At 36.7% G+C, this 20683-nt stretch overlaps 1 protein-coding gene and 1 pseudogene across 1 annotated transcript; both read left to right on the forward strand.

The window, feature by feature from the left end:
• Positions 1-428: 428 nt before the first annotated feature.
• LOC117424497 (myosin heavy chain, fast skeletal muscle-like) lies at positions 429-14406 on the forward strand. Its single transcript, XM_058992456.1, has 39 exons — positions 429-640; positions 721-864; positions 957-1113; positions 1197-1224; positions 1307-1415; positions 1500-1592; positions 1683-1746; positions 1838-1936; positions 2373-2476; positions 3237-3375; positions 3615-3733; positions 3836-3985; positions 4079-4249; positions 4358-4667; positions 5452-5522; positions 5710-5797; positions 5895-6012; positions 6321-6444; positions 6667-6803; positions 7363-7618; positions 7823-8065; positions 8155-8331; positions 8412-8557; positions 8643-8733; positions 8835-9224; positions 9307-9433; positions 9519-9637; positions 9767-9963; positions 10044-10227; positions 10323-10488; positions 10949-11073; positions 11160-11468; positions 11549-11752; positions 11848-11973; positions 12125-12295; positions 12377-12481; positions 12584-12679; positions 12956-13090; positions 13750-14406. The coding sequence occupies exons 1-39, from the start codon at positions 437-439 to the stop codon at positions 13768-13770; spliced, it is 5817 nt and encodes a 1938-aa protein (XP_058848439.1). The 5' UTR covers positions 429-436; the 3' UTR covers positions 13771-14406.
• A 147-nt stretch (positions 14407-14553) lies between these two features.
• Positions 14554-19379, forward strand: LOC117424781 (myosin heavy chain, fast skeletal muscle-like; annotated as a pseudogene).
• The last annotated feature ends 1304 nt before the right edge of the window (positions 19380-20683 follow it).

Below are 20683 nucleotides of genomic sequence, written 5' to 3' on the forward strand. Positions count from 1 at the left end.
GGGGGGTGCATCCATAGATATAGATATCAATGTACTGATGCAGAAAACGTCATAACACCGGGACACATTCGATACGAGTAGAGCACGCCTCGGTACTTTTTTTTAATGGTCTATTATTTATTTTTGTATTACAGATTATTCCATTTTGAATACTTAAGGAACTGAAATCTTTTTTTGTTTTGTTTTAAATGGGCTTTTAGTTTTACTAAACATTTAAAACTGCCTTCTGGCCAATCTGCTTTCAGCACCTTGAGATTAATGGAACCTTTAAGATTCTGACTGGACAGAAAACACTTTTAATAAACACAACTGACCTAAAACTAATGGAGATGAATTGCTCTGGTATATAACCTGCTATTTCCAGATGTCACATCACTGCCATTAATCATTTCATTTAATTTTTCTATGTAATTTAATCCAGCAGTGAACCGCCACCATGAGTGCCGACGCTGAAATGGCAGTGTTTGGGGAGGCTGCCTTGTACCTCAGAAAACCAGAGAGGGAGAGGATCGAGGCACAAAACAAACCCTTTGATGCCAAGAGCGCCTGTTACGTAATACACCCTACAGAGCTCTACGTAAAAGGTGTTATCCAAAGTAAAGAAGGGGGCAAAGCCACCGTAAAAACTGAAGATGGGCAAGTAAGTGACAGAACAGTACCAAAAACTGCTGCTTACTACGTACATCAATGTTGCTAACTCCTGTCCGTTTTGTTTTTCAGACTCTAAGTGTTAAGGATGACCAAGTCTTCCCTATGAACCCTCCTAAGTTTGATAAAATTGAGGACATGGCCATGATGACCCACCTCAATGAAGCAACTGTGCTGTATAACCTCAAAGAGCGTTATAGTGCATGGATGATTTATGTAAGTTTGCTACAAAGATAGTAAACACCCTATTGTAGATGGTACTAGTTTTTACTATGATTAATTACTTGTATTTTATTTTCTAATTCCAGACTTACTCTGGGCTGTTCTGTGTGACTGTGAACCCCTACAAGTGGCTTCCAGTGTACGACCCATCGGTGGTGAATGCCTACAGAGGCAAAAAGCGTCAGGAGGCTCCCCCACACATTTTCTCCATCTCTGACAATGCCTATCAGTTCATGCTTACTGGTACATAATGTATGTTAACTGGTATGTTGTGTGAACACATTAGTTTGAGTGGTGTATTTCAATTTTTTTTTTTTTTTTTACAGATCGTGAAAACCAGTCGATCTTGATTACGTAAGTAATACAGAGATTTTTTTGTTAAAATCAGTAATAATAAAATCTGCTAATGCTTTGCTGTTGGTTTATTTTCACTCAGCGGAGAATCCGGTGCTGGAAAGACTGTGAACACGAAACGTGTCATCCAGTACTTTGCGACAATCGCAGTTTCTGGTGACAAAAAGAAAGAGAGTACTAGCAAAATGAAGGTAGGGACATTTTTGGCATTTATACAGTATGTATCACAGTTGTACCAGATCTGATCTTCATACACATTTCTCTGTCTAATATAGGGGACCCTTGAGGATCAAATCATTCAAGCTAACCCCCTGCTGGAAGCTTTTGGTAATGCCAAAACAGTGAGAAACGATAACTCATCTCGCTTCGTAAGTGTTTTTTTTTTAAACTTTTTTTTAATGTTATTTATTATTTTATATTATATTACACACATGCTTTTCCCACTCCCTTCAATTCAGGGTAAATTCATCAGAATTCACTTTTCAACTTCAGGAAAACTGGCTTCCGCTGACATTGAGACCTGTAAGTTTAATTATTCTTTGCATTAGTACAGAATCCCTTTACTTCTGTATCCAACTTCATGAAGTTTTACTCAAATTCTGATTCTTTACAGATTTACTGGAGAAGTCCAGAGTAACGTTCCAGCTGTCAGCTGAAAGAAGCTACCATATATTTTATCAAATTATGACTAACCACAAGCCAGAACTTATTGGTAAGAGAATACAGAATCATATTATTAATTTGTTGATTAAATTAACCTGTGTATTTTACTGAAATTGGAAACTCCCCAAGTCGCCAATGTATGCACATTTATTGTGAACCACTAGACCATATCAGTTATATTAGAAACAAACTAGGGGAATAATTGTGCATCCCTTAACCAACAAGTCTCCTAAGTGTTACTGGAATGACAGTGTTTGCAGACAACCCTCACCTGAAAGAACAAACAGGTAATGATGGCTCAAACTCATAGTTATTTTCCAAATAACAGAACATTTCTTGACAAAACACACATATTGTTACTAGAACAAAAGAAACCACACGTTTTCGCTGGAATGCTGAACAATTCACTGGGAGCTTTACATTGTGAGCTTCCAAAGAAAGTGTGATTCATTTTCCTGTTATGTTTTATTTTATTTTCCCCCCAGAAATTCTTCTTATCACCAACAACCCATATGATTTCCCTTTTGTCAGCCAAGGAGAGATCAGTGTAACCAGTATTGATGACCGTGAGGAGTTGATGGCCACAGATGTATGTATTATTATTATTATTATTATTATTATTATTATTATTATTATTATTATTATTATTATTATTATTATTATTTGTTTATTTAGCAGACGCCTTTATCCAAGGCGACTTACATTGATGGACTGCAATTTACCATCTTTTAACATTTTACTTTAGGGGTTGCATACTATTTAATAATGCATAGCGTATCTGTTAATATATGTAGCTATGAACATCCTAAATGTTTCTTATTAGCCATTAATAAGGTACCATATTGGTGAAATGTTTAATAACATGGTTATAATACTAATTTTGTAAATCTGTTAATGTAGTGCTTATTATACACTTATCCAACTTTATTGATTACGAAGGAACTAAACTTCATGGTACATTTACATTTTTTAATGTTTCATATGAACATAATTCTTCATTTAAGGAACTGTTTCCCATTGCTGTAACCCCTATCTGAAAGCAGCCTTTGCAAACTAAAATTAATCAAATCAAAGCACAGGCTCTGTGTTTGAAATACTGGAATCAGTTCCCTGATTCAATATGTTGATTTTTAAAAGACTATTCATGTTACTAAAAATAATATTAAAAAATAAATAAATAAATAAGTGTGGGATTTTATAACTAAAAATAGGCAAGCATAACAAATAACACTACTTAACTTATTCATTCTTATAAGCACTGGGGTAAGGGGCTTGAAAATATTTCTCAAGGTCACCAAAGTCACCCAAACTGTGGATCTAAATCATGTGTTTGTTTTTTTGGAATGCAGGCTGCCATTGATATTCTGGGGTTCACTGCTGAAGAAAAAATGAACATCTACAAGCTAACTGGTGCTGTGTTGCACTACGGTAACATGAAGTTCAAGCAGAAGCAACGTGAGGAGCAGGCTGAGCCTGATGGCACTGAAGGTAATTTAGATACCCCCGATGGAAACATTGTATTAGTGATTGCAGTACTATTCATGCTGTGTTTTTATATTTAGTAAATAGGAGCTTGTTTATTCTTTTAAATCATACATACAAAATATCATATTGCAGTTTAACTCTACTGGAATCAAATTAATTTCAAACAAAACCTCACTTTAAGGTCATCCTACCTTTCCAGATCACAGCTGCATATCATTTTAATATAGTATTTTCTGTTTCAGTTGCTGATAAAATTGCTTACCTAATGGGACTCAACTCGGCAGACTTGCTTAAAGCTTTGTGCTTCCCGAGAGTGAAAGTGGGGAATGAGTATGTGACCAAGGGGCAGACTGTTCAGCAGGTAATGTGTTTACACTCAAACCACATGCCCAGATTGTACATTTCACTACATGCAGCATATTTATTCTTACATGAAACAATACAACATATTTGATCTTATTAGGTAAATAATGCTGTTGGTGCTCTGGCTAAATCGGTCTATGAGAAAATGTTCTTGTGGATGGTCGTCCGTATTAATCAGATGCTGGATACTAAACAGCCCAGACAATTCTACATTGGTGTCCTGGATATCGCAGGTTTTGAGATTTTTGATGTAAGTATCTCTTTTTTACTATTTTCAGATTACCCAGAGATCGATCATTTTTTTTCACACAGTTCGCCTACATTTTGCTTCTTTAATATTTAGTTCAATAGCTTGGAACAGCTGTGCATCAACTTCACCAATGAGAAACTGCAACAGTTTTTCAACCATCACATGTTTGTGCTGGAACAAGAGGAGTACAAAAAGGAAGGAATTGACTGGGAATTTATTGACTTCGGTATGGACTTGGCAGCTTGCATTGAGCTTATTGAAAAGGTATACAATTCAAATATTGAGAAATGCATGCACATCTACTGAATATAATGTATTTTCTGCACATACAGCTCTCTTATCTGCTGTCTTATATACTGTTGTATCTACTAGCCAATGGGTATTTTCTCCATCCTTGAAGAGGAGTGCATGTTCCCCAAAGCTTCAGACACCTCCTTCAAGGCCAAGCTGTATGACCAGCATCTCGGCAAAAGCAGCTGTTTCCAGAAACCCAAGCCTACCAAAGGCAAGGCTGAGGCCCACTTCTCCCTGGTGCACTATGCTGGCACTGTGGACTACAACGTCACTGGCTGGCTGGAGAAAAACAAGGACCCACTGAATGAAACTGTTATTCAGCTGTACCAGAAAGCTTCGCTGAAACTCTTGGGAACCCTGTATGCCAGCTATGCTGCAGCTGATGCAGGTATTGTATTTATTGTTTTTCTTAATCAGCCTTTAAAATGACCAGTACAAAATATATATTTTGTGTTTTAATTCATCTGGCAACAGTGAGAAATAAGTGGGTTGTTATATATGTCACAGATCACATTTCCAGAAAATATAGTAATTTAAGTAGTTCACTTTTTTGTATCCCTGAAGTCTAGTTAAGTACATGGATATTTTGTTCTAATAAAAGTGCAAGGGCACTGCAGGTTTTGCTGTTTGAGCATCAAAAGTGTTAAATAATTTCATGTACAGCTATGGCAAAAAGTATTGCCTCACCTTATAGAATTAGCACATTGTGCTTCATAAAAAGTAGAATGAAACCTGCTGAATAATGTTACGTCAACATATTGAATTACATACCGCTTTGTAGTTTTCCATATACTTTAAATTAAAAAATATGACATTTCAAATCTAATATGAAATACTGTACTACTATTATGGCTTCTGGTAGACTTTTGTAATATCATTTTGTAATTTCTTTGATTACATGATGTTTAATAAAAGATCTAAACTATGTTCATATAGCCTAGTTTTAATATGATGCTTGTGTATGCACTCACGACACAGTGAGCACTGCCTGCCAGTCAGCCCTGTGCCTTTGTCAACCAAGACAGTGAATGGGTCGAATTGCGGGCGGTTAGTGATGGCTATAGTAAGACCACTACACCCATTTTATCTGGGACTTGAATTGGATTAGAACCCAGGCATCCAGACATGATTTAGATATGAATTGCCAGTGAATTGACCTGCTTTGTCTGCAGAATCTGGTGCTGCAAAGAAGGGAAGCAAGAAGAAGGGTGCTTCCTTCCAAACGGTGTCTGCACTCTTCAGAGTAAGTTCTTTAACCTCCCTTCTTTCTCCTTTTGGGACAGTATGAATCTTAATCGTAGGTAAAGTCAACTAATACTAGTTTTCTTAAATTTTAACAAATACTCATGGACTTTTAGAACTTTCAGACTAAATCTAGAAGTATTGTGGTAGTTTGTAAGACAAAACTAGTAAACCATGTATCCTTACAGGAGAACTTAAACAAACTGATGTCCAACTTAAGGAGTACTCATCCACACTTTGTGCGTTGCATAATTCCCAATGAAACAAAGACACCAGGTAACTAATAGAGATACAACTATATATTGTAATATGATACCACAATCTTCAAATACAATATGTTTTGCATTTTTTTAACAATTGATTGTAATTCTAGGTGCTATGGAAAACCATTTAGTTATCCACCAGCTGAGATGCAATGGTGTGCTGGAAGGCATCAGAATCTGCCGAAAGGGATTCCCAAGCAGAATCCTTTATGGTGACTTCAAGCAAAGGTATTCATAAAACATTGTTACAGGGCAGCAGTGTGGAGTGGTGGGCCAGCAGAGTGGGGTAGTGGGACACTGCTGCTGTACCCTTGAGCAAGGTACTTTACCTAGATTGCTCCAGTAAAAACCCAACTGTATAAATGGGTAATTATATGTAAAAATAATGTGATATCTTGTAACAATTGTAAGTCACCCTGGATAAGGGTGTTGGCTGAGAAATAAAGAATAATAATAATAATGCTTTCCTTTAAATACTTTTGCATTTCTCAGCAAACCTTTTGAATGTGCACTGTATAATCTCTTTTCTATAATAGATACAAAGTATTAAATGCAAGTGCCATCCCAGAGGGTCAGTTCATTGACAGCAAGAAAGCATCTGAGAAGCTTTTGGGATCGATCGATATTGATCACACTCAGTATAAGTTTGGACATACCAAGGTAAATATGGAAATGTACAGCATTAAAATGTACATTTACCTTTTGTTTTAAATAATTCACATTACAATAATGAAATACTAACTTAATCAGAGTGATAATGAATGAGGAATGCATTATAATATTGCAACATGATTGAGACAACCATGTGACAAGGAATTATGGACTGCATTTTGTACTACGTTTGTACTGCATCATCCTTTAACATTCGTCTCCTAATTACAGGTGTTCTTCAAAGCTGGTCTGCTGGGTACCCTGGAGGAGATGCGAGATGAAAAACTGGCAAAACTCATCACTTGTACTCAGGCTCAATGCCGGGGTTTTCTGATGAGAGTGGAATTCCAGAAGATGATGGAAAGGAGGTAAATTAATATGAATATTTATAACATATTCAGAATGGACTATATATGTATTGGACTAATTTTGATTGTACAGTGCATTCATTTAATAAAATTATTTTTTGCAAGCTTCAGCCTACATCATTACTTGCCATGTGCAATAACTATTCCAGAAAGAGAAACACATGCTTTTTAACTGATTCTTCAAGGCATATCAGTGTTGACCAAGCTTCGGTGTACAATGCGAGAGAAGAGTACAAGAAAATGATAGCAGGATCAATTTTAACACAGGCCCATTCTGTCTATAACAGCATAACACGGGATGCAATGAGATTCCAGAGCCATTTAATACAGTAAAATTGACATGGCATGAAATTGGCAAGAATTCTTTCTGTTAATATTATCAAAGCATAGTTTTACACTTGTTTTATAGGGAGTCCATTTTCACCATCCAATACAACATCTGCTCATTCATGAATGTCAAACATTGTATATATTTTCTTTATATTATATGGCATCTGCATGGATCATCTTAACACAACCAGGATTGTATCTCAGCACTTTGTATTTATATCTGCTTCAGGGAGGCCCTCTTTACTATCCAGTACAATGTCCGCTCATTCATGAATGTGAAACACTGGCCATGGATGAAGCTGTACTTCAAGATCAAGCCGCTCCTGAAGAGTGCAGAAACTGAAAAGGAATTTGCCAACATGAAGGAAGAATTTGCCAAGTGCAAAGAAGAGCTGGCTAAGTCAGAAGCAAAGAGGAAGGAGCTTGAGCAGAAAATGGTTTCTCTGATGCAGGAAAAGAACGACCTGCTGTTACAAGTCCAGTCTGTAAGCATACATTTTGTATTATAGCTTTTTAGTAAAATCCTTTGATTTTCCATTTGGGTGAACACAGCATTCAGTAGATGTGAGGAACTAATCTCCTGGTTCAGGATTTGCCAAATGTCTTATTACTGCACACATTTTGTTGACCGGTATTGGCTGAACATTTCTTATTATGCTTATAGTAAAATGGTAACAATTTATTTACAGGAATCGGAAGGTCTCGCTGATGCTGAGGAAAGATGTGAAGGACTGATCAAAAGCAAAATTCAGCTTGAGGCTAAAATGAAAGAGGTAACAGAGAGACTGGAAGATGAGGAGGAAATTAATTCTGAACTCACTGCCAAGAAGAGGAAACTGGAAGATGAGTGCTCTGAGCTCAAGAAAGACATTGATGATCTAGAGCTTACACTGGCCAAAGTTGAGAAGGAGAAACATGCCACTGAAAATAAGGTTAGGATTTTAACAAATGGTATGCAATGAAATGTAATACGATGCACTGCAGTGCAAGTCATTTGTATATGCTTGAAACTTTCATATAGGTTAAAAATCTTACTGAAGAAATGGCTTCACTTGATGAAACAATTGCAAAATTAACCAAGGAGAAGAAAGCCCTCCAAGAGGCACACCAACAGACCCTTGATGACCTGCAAGCAGAGGAGGACAAAGTCAACACTCTGACAAAAGCAAAGTCTAAGCTTGAACAGCAAGTTGATGATGTAAGTGCAGTTTACAATACAAGCTCTATAAGTTTTTTTCTCATTTTATCAAATTAATGTATTTTTTTCATTTTGTGTAGCTTGAAGGTTCATTGGAGCAAGAAAAGAAACTTCGCATGGACCTTGAGAGAGCCAAAAGAAAGCTTGAGGGGGATTTGAAACTCGCCCAGGAAACCATAATGGACCTAGAAAATGAGAAGCAGCAAGCAGAGGAGAAGATAAAGAAGTACGATTTTTAACATATAGCTGTAAATATTTGAAGTAAATGTAAATGAAATAGGAACCCATATCATTTATTTTTCACTTGACAGGAAGGACTTTGAAATAAGTCAGCTTCTTGGGAAAATTGAAGATGAGCAGGTGTTAGGGGCTCAAATGCAAAAAAAGATTAAGGAACTACAGGTATTACTGAAAATCATAATATTGTTTACAGAAAAATAATTGGTTTTATTATTATTTTTTTTGTTTTGTTTTATTCCATCTACTACTTTTCCTTTTCCTAGGCTCGTATTGAAGAGCTTGAAGAAGAGATTGAGGCTGAACGTGCAGCTCGGGCCAAGGTTGAGAAACAAAGAGCTGATCTTTCCAGAGAACTTGAGGAGATCAGTGAAAGGCTTGAGGAAGCTGGTGGTGCAACTTCAGCCCAGATTGAAATGAACAAGAAACGTGAAGCCGAATTCCAGAAAATGCGCCGTGATCTTGAGGAGTCTACTCTGCAGCATGAAGCTACTGCTGCTGCTCTTCGCAAGAAGCAGGCAGACAGCGTGGCTGAGCTTGGGGAGCAGATCGACAACCTTCAGCGTGTGAAACAGAAGCTGGAGAAGGAAAAGAGTGAATTTAAAATGGAAGTGGATGATCTTTCAAGCAACATGGAAGCTGTATCTAAGTCCAAGGTAAAAAAGAGAAAAAGAGTACTCTCTGTACATCAATATAACATTTTATTCATAGTAATTATTTTTCATATTTTATTGAAAGGCTAACCTGGAGAAGATGTGTCGTACGCTGGAGGACCAACTTAGTGAAATAAAATCAAAGAATGATGACAATGTTCGTCAGATGAATGACCTTAATGCTCAAAGAGCAAGACTTCAGACAGAGAATGGTATGTGCTTTGCTAACTGCATTATGTAATTTTATGTATTGAAATGACAAGAATATTTTAAAAGAAACTGAATATATATTTTTAGGTGAATTATCTCGTCAACTAGACGAGAGAGAAGCTTTGGTTTCCCAGTTGACAAGGGGCAAACAGGCTTTCACTCAGCAAATTGAGGACCTTAAGAGGCAACTGGAGGAAGAAACAAAAGTAATATTGTAATTTTCATTATACATCTCGAATATCTATAATTACTAATAATTACTGACGTGAAATTCTTCTAATAAAATATGTAATGCTTCGTATTTTTACATTCATTTTTATGGTCATTTTTTTAAGGCCAAGACTGCCCTGGCTCACAGTTTACAATCAGCCCGCCATGACTGTGACCTACTTAGGGAGCAATACGAGGAGGAGCAGGAAGCCAAGGCTGATCTGCAGCGGGGGATGTCCAAGGCTAATAGTGAAGTGGCTCAGTGGAGAACCAAATATGAAACTGATGCGATCCAGCGCACTGAGGAGCTTGAAGAAGCAAAGTAATTAACCACAGTTTACTTACACATGTATATACATTTTAATTCTTAAATATTTCTCTAACCATGAACAATTGACACAGGAAAAAGCTGGCGCAACGCCTGCAAGATGCTGAGGAACACATTGAGGCTGTGAACTCAAAGTGTTCCTCGCTGGAAAAGACCAAGCAAAGGCTACAGGGTGAAGTTGAAGACCTCATGATTGATGTAGAAAGAGCAAATGCCCAAGCTGCAGCTCTTGACAAGAAGCAGAGGAACTTTGACAAGGTACACAAAAGTCATAAATTAAATCTTGGCTTGCCTAGTTGGTGAGTTCACAACTTCTCAGTTTACCCCACATCTTTAAAAATGAAATATTCCAGGTTCTTGCAGACTGGAAGCAGAAGTATGAAGAAAGCCAGGCTGAGCTGGAAGCTGCTCTGAAAGAGGCTCGTTCTCTAAGCACTGAGCTTTTCAAGCTGAAGAATTCATACGAAGAAGCTTTAGATCAACTGGAAACCTTTAAACGGGAGAACAAGAACTTACAGCGTGAGTCTCAACCAGATCATAAACTCTTAAATATCATACACAATTTGATTATTATACATATTTCGATTACAATGTGTAATCCTGCTTGGAACTGACCCTAAAATTGTACTTTGTCCTATTAACACCATTAGTTCAGAACGACTATAAGTGTGAAACATATACTGTATGTTTTTGCCTTTAGCAGAGCCTTTGCTTGAAACTGTTACTATTTGTCTTTTTCTTTGATGCCCCTCTCATGTAGTCTACTGAACAAAACCCCCAAAACGATGTAAATTAATTGACACAGTTGTGGTCTCTACACCCATTCCCCATATACCATTGCAATAGCTACAACAAGCCCTGAACATGGAGCTATATTATTGAACAACAGTTTTGCCTTTTAAAACAACATTAATTATTATTATTATTATTATTATTATTATTATTATTATTATTATTATTATTATTATTATTATTATAGAGGAAATATCAGATCTTACTGAACAGATTGGTGAGAGTGGAAAAACTATCCATGAACTGGACAAGGCTAAGAAGCAAACTGAATTGGAAAAGATAGAAATTCAAACCGCCTTGGAGGAAGCTGAGGTATTTGTGTTGAAAAATAAGAAATCAAGTTTTCACGTGACAATTTCTGTTACATTTGTAAACATTCACAAATATTTAATTAACAGGCATCTTTGGAGCATGAAGAGTCAAAGATTCTTCGCATCCAGCTTGAACTGACCCAGGTGAAGTCTGAAGTTGACAGGAAGATTGCTGAGAAAGATGAAGAGCTTGAACAGATCAAGAGAAACAGCCAGAGGGTTATTGACTCAATGCAGAGCACCCTTGATGCTGAAATTAGGAGCAGGAATGATGCCTTAAGATTGAAGAAGAAGATGGAGGGAGATCTCAATGAAATGGAAATTCAGTTGAGCCATGCCAACCGCCAAGCGGCTGAAGCTCAGAAACAACTCAAGAATGTCCAAGGTCAACTCAAGGTATGGAGAATTTCTGTCATTCACTAAAGCCAACTGTTAAGTAACTCTTCTATTTTTAACCAACATTTTTTTCCAACCAGGATGCCATACTCCAACTGGATGATGCTATTCGTGGACAGGAAGACATGAAGGAGCAGCTTGCCATGGTGGAACGCAGGAACACCCTGATGCAGACTGAAATTGAAGAGCTGAGGGCTGCCCAGGAACAGGCAGAGAGAGGCCGCAAGGTGGCTGAGCAGGAGCTGCTTGATGCCAGTGAGCGGGTGCAGCTGCTGCACTCTCAGGTTGATGGAATCTCTTTATTATCAGTTTTACAGCTGTGTTCCTTTTTCGTTATGTATCATCTGACACTTACATTGTGCACCTCAACCCTTTACAGAATACCAGTCTGATCAACACAAAGAAGAAGCTTGAGAGTGACATTAGCCAGCTTCAAGGTGAAGTAGATGACACCATCCAGGAGGCAAGAAATGCAGAAGAAAAAGCCAAGAAAGCTATAACTGATGTGAGTCACAGTCTTATCACCTGTCTTGTGTATCTATGCATATCTGATAGCAAAAAAAAATATATATATATATATATATATATATATATAAATATATATATATATATATATATATATATATATTATATATTTCTGTTTTGTCTAATTTCAGGCAGCCATGATGGCAGAGGAACTGAAGAAGGAACAGGACACCAGCGCCCACCTGGAGAGAATGAAGAAGAACCTGGATGTGACAGTGAAGGATCTCCAGCACCGTCTGGAAGAGGCTGAGCAGCTGGCAATGAAGGGTGGAAAGAAACAGCTCCAGAAATTGGAAGCTCGGGTAACTTTACCATGACGATAAGTACTTTAATTGTGAAAATAAGGAAAAGAAACATGTGATAACATCTGATATAATTCCTAGGTGCGTGAGCTGGAGAATGAACTTGAAGCTGAGCAAAGACATGGTGCTGATGCCATTAAAGGTGTCCGGAAATATGAAAGAAGGGTGAAGGAGCTCGTCTACCAGGTAATACTCCAGTTGTAGAAAGTTTCAGTATAACTGTATTAGGTTTAGGCATTAGTAACACACAGTAGGTTATTGGTAATATACTTATGTTAATGCTTTTAGTGTGAAGAAGACAATAAGAATGTCCACAGGCTCCAGGACCTGGTCGACAAGCTGCAACTGAAAGTGAAAGCTTATAAGAGGCAGGCCGAGGAAGCTGTAAGTGCTTTAACTTTGAAATATAACTTTTTCTCAATTACATACGAAGTCAAACCTTTAAAAGTTTAACTATAAGTTGATTTACATTTTCTTTTACAACGTGTTAATTCATAATGATCTTAATTTCACTGCAATTGGAAAAGTGTTTTTTCAGATATATGGACTTGCAGACTAAATTAACAAACATGTTTTATTGTACAGGTACAATTAACCATACTGCACTTCTCTGGACCTGAGAGTATAAATTTGGAACAACTCACTGTATTTCCCTTTCAGGAGGAACAAGCCAATACCCACCTGTCCAAGTTCAGGAAGGTGCAGCACGAGCTTGAGGAAGCTGAGGAGCGTGCTGATATTGCTGAATCCCAGGTCAACAAGCTGAGGACTAAGAGCCGTGAGCTGGTTTCAAAGGTATGCAATCTGTCTGAATACAGAATTCATGAAAACTGAAGACATAATAAAACAATAAAATAAAACATACATATTCAATATGTTACGGTCAATTTATTCAGCAGGTTTCATTCGACTTTATGAAGCAAAATGAGTTAATTCAATAGGGTAATGAAAACATTTGGCCAAATCGGGAGATATTTAAATAGCAGACAAAAGAGCAGGTAAAAGCAAGTAAAAAAGGGTATTAGATAATAATAATATGTCCTAAACCTCATGGTTCCAAGTACCCCACAGGTAGATGCCCTCTAAAAGCATGATACTCACTTAAATGTTCACTTTGTCTTTTGCCTTTGGGCTCATAATGCCTGTTATGTTGTCCATTAATGCTTAAAGGACTGATAAATGACATCACATTGCCAAAAGATCCATACAGGATACCTGTGGAATGACTACACTATTATATTTGATATGTTAAGTGCTATTCATACTTCAACAAATATTTGTAGACATCACTGTCAATAACAGTAATCTATCAGTTCATTACTGAAATCAGCCTTCTACCCCTACAGTAAAAGTATGATTAGTGTACTATTTCAAGAGGGAAGTCTATGGATGCAATGCTTGAATTATGCTATTATGCACCATAGTACATATTGTATGTGTGTTTTATTTTACAGGGCAAAGAGGCAGAAGAGTGAAGAAACCAAAAGATTTGCAACCAGGGATATTCATACAATATGAATTTCTGTTTGAAGTAGTGTAGTTCCTGTGTTCACACTGTTAGTTCCCTTGCATATTCTCCTGGTCTTTGCGGTGTGTTTTCTTTATTTTCTTAAACGCATGTCAAATGTTTGTAAACTACATGCTTCAATTCTTCAGAACATCTCCACACAACTTGTTAGAGAGTAGTGTATCTTTGACAGACATGTTCATGGAACAGGAGCCAAGTGCACCAAATTACCCAAATGGTTTAATGTTAGATTTTACAGATAGTCTACACCAGTTCAGGACGGACACGCACTGAGAATATATAAAATAAAAGAGAAATGCAAAAACACTTCTGACAATGATTCTTCCAACCTGCTCACACAAAGTTAAAATGATGATATACTTTGTCAACATATATTGAAAAGGTAGTTATATGGTACTGTTGATTTTTTTTTTTTTTTTTTACAATATGTAATAGAAATTGTAATCCTTTTAAATGCTGGTTTGTTTGCACATTAGGTAATTAAGCTTTATTGTTCTTCAAATGGCAAAGACGCAGAAGAATAAGGAACACCCTAAGATCTGTACCAGAGATATTCATACAATATGAATTCCCTCTTGAAGTAGTTTCTCTATTAAAACTGTGTGTTTTGTTAATAAAATAGTTCCCTTGCATCTTCTCCTGGACTTATGGTGTTTGTATTTTCTTTTTTTGTTTTATTTTCATACAACACCAGATGGTTTGTGTAAAGGATCCAGAATTGTATGCCTTAATGACGTATTCCCAATCCACAAAACTGAGTATCCTCATTGCCTTTATAACTTACCAGCAACAACTAAACACTAGTGGCTGGGTCTGTGAAACCAACCATATATACTTTTCTTATACAGCATATGCTATAGCAAAAAAGAAAAGGCAATTTAGCCTCTGTATTTTGACTAACTATCAAAACATGACTGTTATGTTATGGTAAGGGAAGTCTGATTATTTAACTGATTTGCAAAGCAATTTGCATATTCTGAGAACAATATTTCATAATTAAATGTACACAAATTATGGAAGCACTAACTGGTACCATTCTTTTTCTGGTTTAACTAGAAACTGAATCTTTTGTTATATTGGAAGGGGGGATAACACAGAGTTGATTTGTTTGTCTGGGAAAAGGAAACAAGTAACTAACTCTAATATGTGCTCATTGCAGCAGTGTGCACGGTAGAGGATACAGTTTAGCTGGTCTTATACAGTGCATGTCACCACCTACTAATAGCATACCACTGATTTATCAACCTAAGGATAAAAACATTTACTAGACAACATAATTCTCAACAGATTCCGAAACTTAAAGAATGTTGTAACCAAGTTTCATCACTAATGAAAAAGCAATTCGTAAGGATATACGGATAAGCAGCTCCTTATAATCCTTATAGATACAATAAAGAGTGCCCTAACTAAGTTTCATCACATATAAATAAGCGGTGTGCTACATTAATGTGAAATACAGATAAATGGATGCTTTCACTGCTAATCTGGAGATTTTACATAACATTTTTAATTATGATTCATTTACTAGGAATAAAATATATATAATGAAATATATTTAAGTTATTTATAAGGGAATTCATGTTTAATTAACAATTTTCCTGATCCTAATCTGAAATACTATGCCATTAGACTTTCTGACCTATTTACAGAGAACAAAAAAATACAGTGTACCTGTCCTTGAATACTTGCACTTGGGGCCAAGCAATGATATACAGTACAGTACATAGATTAAACACGTTAATTTTCCTTTCAAAAGGTAAAACGGATCCAGATGATTCACGTTTATCACTAGTATTTCTTTTAATCCTTTTAAATTAAATTTTTAAATCAAACAGTATAACAAAACATAAAGCTATGTTTGTGTTCTGTCAAAAACAGGCTTGGAGTATTTTCACTTAGGGTTATAACAGCAAGAGTCAGCTGACAGTCTAGAGCCTTGGTTCCTCCTCCCATCGCTATGGTGGGCTGATTTTTAAAGACAATGACATAGGATGTTTTTAGAAAGTGGCTTTGATAGTATTTTATTTAACCTTTTATCTCTAATCTTTGTCTTTACTTCTAGTCAATTTGATAAAGAATTGTACTTGTTTTTTTCAGTATTTCTACTATTCTTTTGATAACAGCATTTTTTTACTGAATTACGCCAGGCAGAACTGGAAGAGGTTCGTTCTCTGAGCACTGAGCTTTTCAAGCTGAAGAATTCATATGAAGAAGCTTTAGATCAACTTGAAACCTTTAAACGGGAGAACAAGAATTTACAGTGTAAGTACCAAATTGAAAACTAAGTAAAATAAAATAGAAATATTATTATTATTGACAAATTATATCTGTGACAGGATGGCTGGGCGGTGACGTCAGGACACCAGTACTGCAGATCAAAATAAATGACGCGGCGCCGCCGTTTATTTAAATAATCCAAAAATAAAATAAAAGGTTTAAACAAAAACACACTGTGCTCGCAGAGCAAAATAAATATTTTAAACAAAACAAATCACAAACACAAAATAATAAATAAACCATACAGGTCAGGCTGGGCAGTCGCTGTCACTGTTCCTGTATTTCATTAATTTAGTTTCGTTTTCTCTCTCCTCGCTCTCTCCCCTCCTCTCATACACCCACACAGAGTGCAGAGAGCTGCAAGCTTATATACAGGTGACCATCTCCCGATTTAGCAACAAATTAATCACTTAATTTATTCGGGAGATGGCCACCTTCTGCACAAGGTTTTTTTTTTTTAATTATTCCTGTCAAAGGACGAGTACCCACTCTCGCCTCTGCTAGAACACATTTTAAATAAACAAAACATACGGCGCACGGCTCTCGCCGTCATATTTGCACACTGAATCATAACGACAATAATAATAATAATAATAATAATAATAATAATAATAATAATAATAATAATAATCAAATACAAAATAACACGGGGGTGGAGGGGGAAACCCTGTTCTAAAAATAAACAAACCCTTTACAGGGCTGCTCGCCCTGTTACAATATCCTTTGTTTTAATTTTAATCTTTTTGTACAATTTAGATCTATGGTTTACAGACATGTAAAGACCACAATGAATCAATACAGAAATTGTATTTTACTTAATTATTATTCCAAACATCTTAGATTGGGAATTACAAGTGAAAACCCCCTATTTTTCTTGATTCTTTCTTGAACGATGCACCATGTATTTTAATAAATATTGTATTTGTATTATTATTATAGAGGAGATCTCAGATGTTACTGAACAGATTGGCGAGAATGGAAAGTGTATTCATGAGCTAGAGAAGTCTAAGAAGCAGACTGAAGCGGAAAAGTCAGAAATCCAAAGCGCCTTGGAAGAAGCTGAGGCATCCTTGGAGCATGAAGAGTCAAAGATTCTTCGTGTTCAGCTGGAATTGACTCCAGCTGAAGTCTGAAGTTCACAGGAAGATTGCTGAAAAAGATGAGGAGATGGAACAGATCAAGAGAAACAGCCAGAGGGTTATTGACTCAATGCAGAGCACCCTAGATTCTGAAATTAGAAGCAGGAATTATGCCTTGAGAGTAAAGAAGAAGATGGATGAAAGATGAAATGGAAATTCAGCTGAGCCAGGCCAATCGCCAAGCGGCTGAAGCTCAGAAACAACTCAGGAACTTCCAAGGTCACCACAAGGTATGGTCAATCAAGAATTTCTGCCAATCATCAATGCCAGTCATAAAATGCATTGGTTATAGATCATGTTTTGTGTCAATATTGATTTATTGATTTATATTTTGTGTCCAGGAAGCTATACTCCAGCTGGATGATGCTATCCGTGGACAGGAAGACATGAAGGAGCAGCTTGCCATGCTGGAATGCAGGAACACCCTGATGCAGACTGAAAATGAAGAGCTGAGGGCTGCTCTGGAACAGGCAGAGAGAGGCCGCAAGGTGGCTGAGCAGGAGCTGCTTGATGCCAGTGAGCGGGTGTAGCTGCTGCAATCTCAGGCTGATTGGATTCATCTCATCATTTAACTTTTTTGTTTTAATATTCATCCTTCCGTATTAATCAGTTGTCAGATACTTACAACCTTTACTTTGTTACAGAATACCAGTATCATCAACACAAAGAAGAAGCTTGAGAGTGACATAAGCCAGGTTCAAGGTGAAGTAGATGACACCATCCAGGAGGCAAGAAATGAGAAGAAAAAGCCAAGAAAGCTATTACTGATGTGAGTTAATTTCTCTACATGAAGTAGACTTTTAAGGTTTTCCTCCCAAGCTTATGTACTGTAGATTGGTTTAATTATTTGTTTCTTTGAAGGAAACAGAAAATTATACATTTAATGATGTTACCTACAGCGGATACTTCTTCAGCTGGCCCCCTCTCTTCTAAGCCTTTTTTAATATTAGGCAGCCATGATGGCAGAGGAGCTGAAGAAGGAACAGGACACCAGCGCCCACCTGGAGAGAATGAAGAAGAACCTAGATGTGACAGTGAAGGATCTCCAGCACCGTCTGGAAGAGGCTGAGCAGCTGGCAATGAAGGGTGGAAAGAAACAGCTCCAGAAACTGGAGCTCGGGTAACTTTACCATGACAATAAGTACTTTAGTTGTCAAAATATTGACAAGAAACGTGTGACAACATCTGATATCATTTCAAGGTGCGTGAGCTGGGGAATGAACTTGAAGCTGAGCAAAGACGTGGTGCTGATACCATTAAAGGTGCCCGGAAATATGAAAGAAGAGTGAAGGAGCTCATCTACCAGGTAATACTGCAGATATCTTAATGAAGTCTTAAAGAAGTTTCAGCGTAATAGTATTAGTTTTAGGCATTAGCAACACACTGTGGGTCATATGTTTATTTTCATGCTTTTAGTGTGAAGAAGACACGAAGAATGTCCACAGGCTCCAGGACCTGGTTCACAAGCTGCAACTGAAAGTGAAAGCTTATAAGAGGCAGGCCGAGGAAGCTGTAAGTGCTTTAACTTTGAAATATAACTTTTTCTTAAGCATTGTTTTTCTTGAGAGTTAATTATATATGAAGTCAAACATTTAAAACTTAAACTTTAAGATTTACATTTTATTTTACAATGTGTTAATGCATAATGATCTTACTTTAATCACAACTGGGAAAGCAGGCTTTCAGATATACAGACTTGCTGGCTATATTAACAAACCTGTTTTATTCTAGAGGCACAATTAACCATATACTGCACTTCTCTGGACCTGCGTGTATACATTTGGATACAACTCATTGTATTTGCCTTTCAGGAGGAACAAGTTAATTGTTAGTTAATTGTTATTGTTGGGACTGCATAATATAATTATGTTTTTTTTGTAAAATCGGGTGCTTTATTTTAACGATTTTAAAAGCTGGTTACAGAGTTAAATCTGTTTATGTTGCAGTGAAACATGTTTTTTTTTTGTATGTTTTTGTTTCAAAAGGGAAAAGATGCAGAATAAAGGAAACGAAGATCTACAGCACAGATATTCATACAATATGAATTCCCTCTCAAAGTAGTTCCTCTGTTAATTAGTTATGTGAATCAAATAGTTCCCTTGCATCTTCTCATGGGCTTTGTGGTGTGTGTTTTTTTTCTTTGATAGCAGATTATACTGGTGTAAAAACATATGTCAATTGTCTTGTTCATTTCATTCAAAAGGATACATTAACTTATTTTTTTTAATATGTTTTGAGTAGACTGAGATTCCATTTGAACTATTGAGCTGCTTTCCAGACATTATCCACCATACACTGTGGAATCTGAATTTTAGACCTGCTTAAAGCATCAGAGGGTGATGAACCCAGCATTTGGGTTACAAAGCTTGAAATCTTTCAGCTGCTGGCCAATACATGAATCTCACACGGATCACAAAGACATTTTAGGTGACTTGTTGAGCAAATCTAAATACACGATCTTTGTTATGCATGAAAATATCCCTAAGCCCTAAGAAATTAACAGTAAAATACACCGTTCCCCAGAGCAGTGGTATGTTCTTCTAAGGCACCCTTTCTACTCAGAATACAGGAATCCATTTTAAAAGTTGTACCCTTAAATATAGGACCTAGCCATTTAGTTTTGTAAAATAATATATAGGTCCTCATCCTAGTGTATACTTAAATTTTAACTACAGTAGCATATTAGAAATAAAGAAAAATAAAACATGCATAGAAAGACTGAATAATCTAAAACACTCAGTTTTGCAGTAGGAGGATGTTAATTCTGTAGCAGTAGCACAGTGAGATAATAAAACCGAGAGGAAATAGTTTTAAACTCAGTTTTTGTACAATTAAACCACAATACAATTACAACACTGTATCAATATCTTTGGAATGTGCATGCGTCTGGCGTTCAAGGACACTATTGGGATGGGCCGTATACTAAACCGTATTTTTACTGTTTAACTCATTTCGCACATGTTTATTTTGTAAATAAACTCCATACTCCTTAACAACAACATTGGGGTCAGGCGCTGTTTATATTTTGCTGCATAGCTGCAATTTATTTTTAAACATTAAAAGCAAATGGAAAATAATTTAACATACCGTTTCAAAGGAGTCGCAAATTTACCAGTGGTAGAGAGGGAAGCCAAGTTTGTTGTGACACAGTTCTACAGGTGACTACTGACCAGTGGCGGTCGGTGGCCAAAATGTTTGGGTGTTCACACCTCAGATGCAGGTGAGGGGGTGGGGTCCAGTGAGCCAGCCTCAGCGGTAGAAGCACTGTCCAGTGGATCTGTTTCTTGTTGGAAGCAATACAAAAAGTTTGCTCTGCGATGTCTTATCGTATGTTGACATACTGCTGTTTCCATTAACTTTTAATTATGTGAATCATTCTGCTTTCTGAAATTCAGTGCCTTTTTTCAATAAGTTAGAGTGGTAGAGTTGCACTGATTAAAGTTA

This window comes from Acipenser ruthenus, chromosome 19 (genome assembly GCF_902713425.1).
Source record: "Acipenser ruthenus chromosome 19, fAciRut3.2 maternal haplotype, whole genome shotgun sequence".
NCBI classification, from domain to species: Eukaryota; Metazoa; Chordata; class Actinopteri; order Acipenseriformes; family Acipenseridae; genus Acipenser; species Acipenser ruthenus.

Bases quoted from the DNA above. Each gene is read 5' to 3' on its own strand.
- LOC117424497 (XM_058992456.1), top strand. From the start codon at position 437: ATGAGTGCCGACGCTGAAATGGCAGTGTTTGGGGAGGCTGCCTTGTAC. The intron at 865-956 runs GTAAGTTTGCTA...TTCTAATTCCAG, and splicing joins ATAGTGCATGGATGATTTAT to ACTTACTCTGGGCTGTTCTG. The intron at 8,066-8,154 runs GTTAGGATTTTA...ACTTTCATATAG, and splicing joins AACATGCCACTGAAAATAAG to GTTAAAAATCTTACTGAAGA.